Below are 9610 nucleotides of genomic sequence, written 5' to 3'. Positions count from 1 at the left end.
GCCATATCAAATCCGATTTGGGGTTTTGTTTCAGCGTAACACACAATTTCAAAACCCATTTTAAGGAGATGTCCATATAAGACACATGAAAGTTCCCTCTTGGGGGACAAGACCTTATTATCTTTGACATAATTTTAAAACGCATGGAAGTTCCCTCTTGGGGGGGGGGGGGCAAGAACTTATTATCTCTGACACAATTTCAAAACACATGGAAGTTTCCTCTTGTGGGCAAGACCTTATTATTTCTGACACAATTTCAAAACACATGGAAGTTTCTTCTTGGAGGCAAGACCTTATTATTTCTGACACAATTTCAAAACACATGGAATTTTCCTCCTGCGGGCAAGACCTTATTATTTCTGACACAATTTCAAAACACATGGAAGTTTCTTCTTGTGGGCAAGACCTTATTATTTCTGACACAATTTCAAAACACATGGAATTTTCCTCTTGCGGGCAAGACCTTATTATTTCTGACACAATTTCAAAACACATGGAATTTTCCTCTTGTGGGCAAGACCTTATTATTTCTGACACAATGTCAAAACACATGGAGTTTTCCTCTTGTGGGCAAGACCTTATTATTTCTGACACAATTTCAAAACACATGGAAGTTTCTTCTTGGAGGCAAGACCTTACTATCTCTGACACAATTTCAAAACACATGGAAGTTTCTTCTTCGGGGCAAGACCTTATTATCTTTGAAACAATTTCAAAACACATGGAAGTTTCCTCTTGGGGGGCAAGACCTTGATTATCTTTGACATACTTTTAAAACAGATGGAAGTTCCTTCTTGGGGGCAAGACCTTATTTTCTCCCACCTCAGATAAGTAGATCCCAAAACCCGTTTTACATAGCTATCCATATAAAACACATGAAAGTACTTTCTTTGAGGGCAAGACGTACCTCATTATCTTTAATCAGCAGGATTTATTATTTATTGAGGGGATTCGATTTTGGAATTAAGTACAGGGTTAAGGTCAGTTTGTGTAAGGATTATGTGTGAACCCCCTTTATTTTTTAAAAAAAAATGCGAAAACATGTCCCATATGATCTCAATTGTTCTTGGAGATATTTCCTTTAAACAATTTGGCTAACTTTATATTCGTAAATGGTGTTTTCGGGTGCGATTTATACATGTTTCTTTTTAAATCACTTTAGCATTAGAAGTTTACTTTGTTAATTTAAAGGATGGGTCGGGAAGTGGGCGAAAGGGGAGGTATGGTGTGTGTGTGGGGGGGGGGGGGGGGGCATGTTCGTACTACAACATTTCAATTTAAGTTTCTTTCTTTTTTCATAACATATTTTTGTTATCAAAAGAACTGTACATTTGAAATGATTGGAAACTAACATTTGTTTTCCCTTTTATCCAATCCCAGTATGACTCAGATATTATATTATCATTAAATGTTACCAGCTTCTTGATTATACATACCCTACATTTAGTTATCAATTAAACTGTAAAAGTAAGTGAATTAAACTAGCTTTATAAAACTATTTTAAAATTAAGTACGTGCTGTGAGTTATTCATAAGCAAATCCTTTAAATGAAATTAAAGTTAAAAATACCCTTCAAATAAATAACTACAAATATGTGAAGGATTCGCTCAAACCTGAACCATAACACTTCTCATATCATGAATATCCAGAAATTTGCATTGTTAACATTAAGCTCTAGAAAGTAATGCAATTTCTAGACGATTACATTTTTATTTTTGTTCATAACGTTTAGTCAGTCTTACTATGATCACTAGCGGCGAACCCGGGGTCTCTCCCCCAGTATGACTCAGAACCATTGTTTCTATAATTGATGCTTGTCCGGGCCATATCTTGGACAATACTAAAGATATGTAAAAATAAAACATGTCTACAGATATATGGCAATAAGATGAAGTGCAGTACACAAAAACCCAAGAATCATAATCCTGCACATATATGGTTGCTTGTCCAGGCCATATCTTGGAATGTACTTGACGAATTCAAATGAAACCTGGGTAAAGAAATAGTTGGCAATTACATGAAGTGTAGTGCCAAAGAATAATTATTCTAATCTGCATATTTACTTAGTTATCTCCCTTTAACGGGATATTTTTCACAACGGCCCCCAATATCATGAAAATACTCAAGTCAAATCACAATCTCAACTCTATTAACTACATAACATCTAAAGTTATTTAAGATCCTATGTTTTTACACTTTTTGAAATCACATTCTATCGTAGACTATGATGATGAAAAATGTTGGTCAATATTAAAAGAAAAAATATTCTACAGCAAAAATGAGTACAACGCATTGCTTTTTAACCATTACCCAAGTACAAATGTATAATATTTGCCCTAGACTAAGTTATCTTTGAAATGTTGACCAGGGTTTTCATCAGCACATTCAATGGGAAAATACGTTTTTCTTAAGTGTAAAAGCATACAAGATTTAGAATAATGCTATGCTTTTATGAGGTAAAATGAGTTGAATTTGAGATTGAGATTTGATTTAAGTTATTTCTTGATATTGGGGCCAGGTGCTTGTTCAGGCCATTCAATAAGCAACTTAGATTGATCTTAAATTTAAGATTAGAAACTAAGTGTTTTGATTGGCCTATATATTAAGCTGACCAATAGGCTGAATGGAATCACTGAGCCATGTCTAAGGATAAGGATAAGATCAATATTGAATACCAGTCATGGCATACCTACGAATGTTCTCAATGGATTCAAATGAAACTTGGTATATGGAGAAGCTGTCAATGACATTATAAAATGTTTAAATATCCATGTCCAGGCTATCATGCAACGGTCCTCTTCTACTGATCTTTGTGAATTTCAATTGTTGCTTTTTTATTTCATAGCCTCAAATCTTCTTCTCAAACCTGCCCATATCTTTCCAATCCATGTTATGATTTTTTCCAACATGTGTATAATAATGCTACAACCATTCATCAGTCCTTCTACCAGCAAATTGTATTACAATTTCTGCTTTTGCATAGAAAATGGGCTTATTGGGAGCATCCATCACTTCCAGTGATACTCTTGTTTTAATAGCCACTGTTGCTTTAAAAGCCCGCATTAGTTTTGTAGAACATGATCAAATAACGAAGATGTTTTATATTTAAAGATTTTTTTTATTATTTTTGCGAAACATTGCATCAAGTACTACCCACATGTCAAGATTATAGCGAAAGTAGACTTTTGTTAGTTTAACAAGTTTATATCTTTTCCATTCACTAACAAACATGTTTCATACTTTTTACACAAACAAAAGACAAAACAATAACAAACACTGGCAAATAAACGTATAATTTTAGTGTTACCTGGTTACAGCTTTACAATGAAATATTTCAACACAATTTCCAGATTGTTTTCTAAACATTGTGTCTAAACTTAAAGGGACTAGACACCAGATGGTCCAAAAATCAGCAAAAACAGTATTTCTTCAAAACAAGTCTAGATTTGTCAAAACGAGATAGTATGAGATTGATAAAACATCACTCTACATGATTAAAAGAATGTTTTGTCTCTGTCTCAGCTGAGTTTACCCCTTTAAAATTAGCGCATAATGGTTTCCCAGTTTATAATGTGTATATTTAGCATATGAAAGTCACATGATTAGTACAGATATATATACAGAAGCAATTTTAAAATTACTGGTATTGATGTGGTAGAGAAACGCAGTCGATGTCCAATTGGTAAAATACGCTAAAACTTCTAAAGATCCATGTGTCTCAAGAGGTGTGATACATCAGTAAGAAAGATTTAATGTGTTGTACAAAACTGTATCAATTTTATGAAAATTCTTGACAACATTCTTTTTTTCTTGCAATTGTATCATCTGGTGTCTAGTCCCTTTAACAGAGAGACAGAATTCAACAATTTAAGACATCATACAACCTTTAAACTTGTAATATAAGACATTATTTTCAGAGTATTATGTATAAAAGTACACCAATATCTTTAATATATTGAACTGCTTTTCTGTAGACAAACACTACATGACAAATAAAAATGATAAAACAAGATTGTCAACAATTAACATATAAACATATATATGGTTTATATGTCTGTGTGTGAACTCAATAATGTGGAAACACTTTTTAACACAGCCATGGAACATTGTCTTCACAGTAAATCACGCGAACAAACATGTTTATTATGATAGGGCACTAGGTGCATGTATAAGAGATATGAGCACATTCAGCTGGTACATGTAATTTTTTGTATACTGTTACACATATAAAATTAAAAAAATACATGTTTTTAAACAGGCAAAAACTATGACAAAAAAAATCTATCTTAATTTCTCATACTTATTTGGTTCCAGTTTTAATTGTATTAAGCAAATAATCAACTTTTTTTTTCTTAAAGGAAATAAGATGCCAAATTATTAGCACTACTTCTTTATTCCGTCATATACTTGTAACTGTATACCCATAACTGAACAAAATAACATAAAAAATATGACATAAAAATTTTAGTGCTCTTAATATGCCTTGAAAATCCTGTTACAAAATTAACACACTGCCCTGTAAATGACACCGTTACTTATCAGCATGTGGCATTCTTTCCCATTCATTATCACTCAATTTCACCATATTTCGTAATTTGTTTCACACGTTTCACCTCAAGGCTCCTTCATGTTTAAGTAACCATTCCTTCACCCTATTTCGGGTCCCATGGTGATAGTTCCCCAGCTGGCCTCCCTCTTGAATAACCCGATGACAGGGTATAATCAGACCCACTGGATTGTTCCGCATGGCTTGCCCCACTGCCCGACAGGCCTTGGAGTTCCCACACAATTTGGCGAGGGCCCCGTACGAAATTGTATGGCCGAAAGGTACCTTTTCCAGCAGTGTAAACCATACATTGTAGGTGAATGTTCCTGAAAGACAAATAATGAATATTGATTTTTTATTATTAGCTTAATTCAAACTTATAAATTTTACAACAATTGTGAAACAAGTTATTACAACATATTATCAATCAATCGCGTTGGAACGATTTTGTGCGAGAGTGTGGTCTTATGTTGTGGGAGAAACTGGAGTACACGTTGGAAACCCACTTGTCCGGTTTGGTGACCACACACCAAACTCACATGCACCCAGAATTGAACCCAGGTTGCCTAGGTGAGAAGCAAGTGCACTAACCAATGCATAATCCCAAATGAGCATACTATGAACAATATTGTGGTGAATGCTTGGTTTTGTATCTGGCATTTACCCCTTGAATGATCATGGATTATTCTTACCCTAACCATTGTCCTCACATACTAAAAATAGTACCATATAATAGATAGAACAAAAGAACATTATAACTTTAACAACATTTACTGCAATATTTAAAGATGGTCACAGAATTTTTCATTTAAAAAAACAACAACTTTATAGTTTAATCTTTTACAGAATTCTTTCCATCAATATCTCTTCTTCTATTCCTGTTTTGAGAGCATTTTCAACACTTTACCAAATCAAATTTTAACTAATTTGACATACAGTGACGACACACATTTAATTAGATCAAGTTTATGTTTGGAACGAATTCAAGCTGAAAAGTACTATAACAAGAGCCGTCGTAAGACAGCGCGCTCGACTACGCCGCTTTGACTTAGAATACAATAACGATGTAATAATACCAAGTTTGGTCTCTTTATGTCAAACCTAACTAAAATTATTCGATACATAAGGTGACTTTGATGCTGCCCTCCCACCAGCCCGCCCAAACAATGACGCAAGTCATTCAAATTACTGGATTTCCCATTATGAAAATGTGTTTGTATTTAGGCTTAAAACGGAGTTATGTTTCTTGTTGTAAGATGGTCGTAAATAATTTTGAATTTTATTAAGTGCATTTAATGAACGGTATAGAAGTTTTTTTATTAAAATCCCAACTTGCCCTTAACTTTTACTTGCCTTAAACTTTAACCTTAGTCAATCAGGGGCCATAACTTGTATTAAGGATATGGAGTTATGTAACCTTATTGGGTGATGGTCCTGAACAATTGTGTGAAGTATTAAGTCAATTGAATGAAGGGTATAGAAGTTATTAAACAATATCCCAACCTGCCCTAAAACTTTAACCTAATTTCCATAGTCAATCAGGGGCCATAATTTGTATAAAAGATAATATGGAGTTATCTAACCTCATTATGTGATGGCTCTGAACATCTGTGTGAAGTATTAAGTCAATTGAATGAATGGTATTGAAGTTTTAAGTGAAAACCTCAACTTGCTCTCAAACTTTAACCTGCCCTAAAACTTTAACCTAAGTCAATCAGGGGTCATAACTTGTATTTAGGATAATATGGAGTTATGTAACCTCATTGTGTGATGGTCCTGAACAACTGTGTGAAGTATTAAGTCAATTGAACAAAGGATATAGAAGTTATTAATAAATATTCCAACTTGCCCTAACCTAACCTAAGTAAAGAATAATATGGAGTTATCAAACCTCATTATGTGATGGCCCTGAACAACTGCGTGAAGTATTAATTCAATTGAATGTAGGGTATTGGACTTATAAGTGAAAATCCCAACTTGCCCTAAAACTTTAACCGGACGCCGACGCTGACGCTGGGACGAGTAGTATAGCCCACCTTTTCTTCGAATAGTCGAGCTAAAAATAAGACTTATCTCACCTTGCTTCCCAATATGGTGGCAAATGGCTGGGGTAACCAACTCTCTCTTGTCTTTAGTGCTGAAATATGCCTCCAACCAGTTGACACAGTCTGTAGCTGGCTTGTATGTGTAACCATTGTCCTCATATTGTTGGGACTTCAAGCATACCTTGATTCTGAAACATAACAGTGCAAAGTTGTCAATTTAAACTGCATAAACAAATATTTTTTAATTGAAAATAAAACTTAAGCATGTAACAATGTACTTTTATAATTTACAGACTGTTTATGTTGTCTCTTAAGACACTGGGGGGGGGGGGGCATAGTTATGTTACAATTGACTGATGCAAAAGTCTTGCATCAGTCAATTGTAACATAACCACGGCCCCCGCCAGGTCAGGGGAATACATGTAGCAGGGACTTTGACTTACGGTCCAGCCTATCCCCAAATCCCTGCCCAACAGGCACAAACTACTGGTAACAACCCCCCCCCCCCAAAAAAAAATGCCCCCGCACCCCGGGGACATTCTAGGTAAGGCCCATTCCCAGCTATTTTCAGCGCGAAAACAAAACCACCGCATTCACCTGGCAGTGCAAGGCCACCTGGAAGGTAAAAACGGGTTCATTTCCCGCTCTATTCCCAGTACAATAAATAAATCATAACATAAATAATTCGCTTACGCTGTATGGAAAAATGAAGATATTATGATGCAATACAAGTCAATTACCCGGGTTTAGGGGTGAAGTTGGCATCATTGACGCTGCCCACCATACCGAGATCATGAAGACCTTTAGGGCAGCAAACCACCTCATAATCCCCCAATGGTGTCGCCACTATGTATGTGTTGGTGGGACCATATTGGCACTTGATTGACATCACTGCCTTGTGTTGATGGCTTTCTTTCTGTCTGCAATAGTGAAAACAAAAAGAAATGATGTGCATGTACATGTACAAATGTTCTGCCTGAGTGGGAGCAGTGAGCACAGCTAGAGGACTTAGATGAACTGAACATTTTGTTGTGGATATCAGACATATCTATATATCTGCATTAAAACTCAACCTTGGGGCATGGACACTGTCAAAATCCCTGGGGTCATAGTTAGTCTTAGGGCATCAAGAATGCTTAGGACTTTTCTTCCAGCCAAGTCCTATTCCTGCCTTCTCCTATTCCAGTCAATTTTCTATTCCTGCTAAGTCCTGTTCCAGCCAAGTCCTATTCCAGCACAGTCCTATTCCTGCCAAGTCCTATTCAAGCCAAGTCCTACTCCAGCCAAGTCCTTCTCCTGCAAAGACCTATTCCAGCCAAGTCCTACTCCAGCCAATCCTTTTCCTGCCAAGTCCTACTCCAGCCAAGTCCTATTCCTGTCAAGTCCTACTCCAGCCAAGTCCTTCTCCTGCCAAGGCCTATTCCAGCCAAGTCCTATTCATGCCAAGCCCTACTCCAGCCAATCCTTTTCCTGCCAAGTCCTATTCCGGTCAAGGCCTATTCCAGCCAAGTCCTTTTCCTGCAAAGCCGATGACTGTGAGAAACAATAGCATGGTGCTTTTACCAAAAGAGCCAACCATGAGACTGGTTCATACCGACACACACTACTCACTTAGCCTGGCAAGGCTTGTTAAAAAATTAATGCACCAGTCAGTTGTAACCACGTCTCCCTCTAAGGCCGGGGGACAACAGGGAAATGGGCCGTGTTTTTACCTTCGAGGTGGCCCCGCAAAGCTGAGTTTTCGTGCCATCAATAACGGAATGTGCCTAGCTTAGAATGCCCCTATGGTGCAGGGGCTATTTACAATTGACTATATAGTCTAAAATAATAGACGTGTTTAATATACGGGATTCTTCCAATCCCTAACTTCGCAGCTCTGAGGGAGTATAGTGTTTCCATTATAACATTGCATAATGAAGGATTTTCCATATCAAAAATAGTAAAAAAAATCAGTCAACATACAATCATTTGGACTACAATTGACTGGTGCTTGATCTATAGTTCGTATAGATAGCCTATGTAGGTGTTTTAACAGATCGAGACTCTTACAATTAGCAAAACATCTTTAAAGTGCAAATCAAATGTTCGATTTTATCACTAAATTGCGGTTTAGTTTACAGTTTGCAATCTTGAAAGTATTCGAACGCTTTAAACTTTGAGTGTCGCTAAACTTGACTATTGGTACGAACCAGCCGTGTTCGAATTTGTCACTTTCATGATCACCTCGCGTGTATTATGCGTTCTTACTTGAGTTAGGTATAGAAAACACTTAGTAACTATCACAAACTTATTTCATGCACTTATTATTTAAGATATTCGTGTGGAAATGTAAAATGTTACCCTTGCAGAATCTAGTAAGTACAATTATCATCCCTCGCTTTATATCCCGCGCAAGACGAAGCAAATGACCAAATACACAATAACAACTGCGCAAATCAGTTTTTCACCCCCCCCCCCCCCCCAAAAAAAAGCATTTATTTAATTTATCAATGCTGTTAATATTCCTGTATTGCTTAAATATTTAATCGTTCTTTTGTATATTCTTTTTCTTATTCCTTTCCAAATATGTCAAGATGTCAGTCTTACTATTAATTCTTCTTTATATTTAATTACAATGCATTCACGTAACACAGGAGTCTGGCTCATTGTTTGTGTCTAAAATGTTGATAAATATAATTTTGGGTACATATAATGACATAAACAACACATCTTAAGATATTTAATGCCTTTGATATACACTAGAAAAAAACAATGTAACTATGTAACTTAATCATAGAGTCCTTTTTGTCAAATTTCTTAGTCAACATACATGTAGACACAATCCATTTTTAACTAAGTGATATGAAAAGAGGAGTCAATGCCCTTTAAAATGGTATGAGATATGACGGTATAACTACATGTATATTGTCCTTAGACGAACAAGACATTTTTTTGAATTTGTGTCAGCCTATAATGTAATCATATATGTTTCAACTAACGAAGAATGGCAAGAGCGGCCATTTTTGCAATCTTTAAAATA

The 9610-nt window shown here is 35.9% G+C and overlaps 1 protein-coding gene across 1 annotated transcript; it reads right to left on the bottom strand.

Annotated features, from left to right (window-relative positions):
• Nucleotides 1–3103: 3103 nt before the first annotated feature.
• On the bottom strand, nucleotides 3104–8981 carry LOC128243687 (methylated-DNA--protein-cysteine methyltransferase-like). The gene is made up of 4 exons (XM_052961593.1): nucleotides 8932–8981; nucleotides 7332–7511; nucleotides 6625–6779; nucleotides 3104–4872 (listed from the first exon to the last, which is right to left on the bottom strand). The coding sequence occupies exons 2-4, from the start codon at nucleotides 7478–7480 to the stop codon at nucleotides 4610–4612; spliced, it is 567 nt and encodes a 188-aa protein (XP_052817553.1). The 5' UTR covers nucleotides 7481–7511; nucleotides 8932–8981; the 3' UTR covers nucleotides 3104–4609.
• Nucleotides 8982–9610: the final 629 nt, after the last annotated feature.

The sequence above is a fragment of the Mya arenaria genome, chromosome 2, assembly GCF_026914265.1.
Source record: "Mya arenaria isolate MELC-2E11 chromosome 2, ASM2691426v1".
In the NCBI taxonomy this organism is placed as follows: Eukaryota; Metazoa; Mollusca; class Bivalvia; order Myida; family Myidae; genus Mya; species Mya arenaria.
This window is presented reverse-complemented; position numbering and strand designations above follow the sequence as displayed.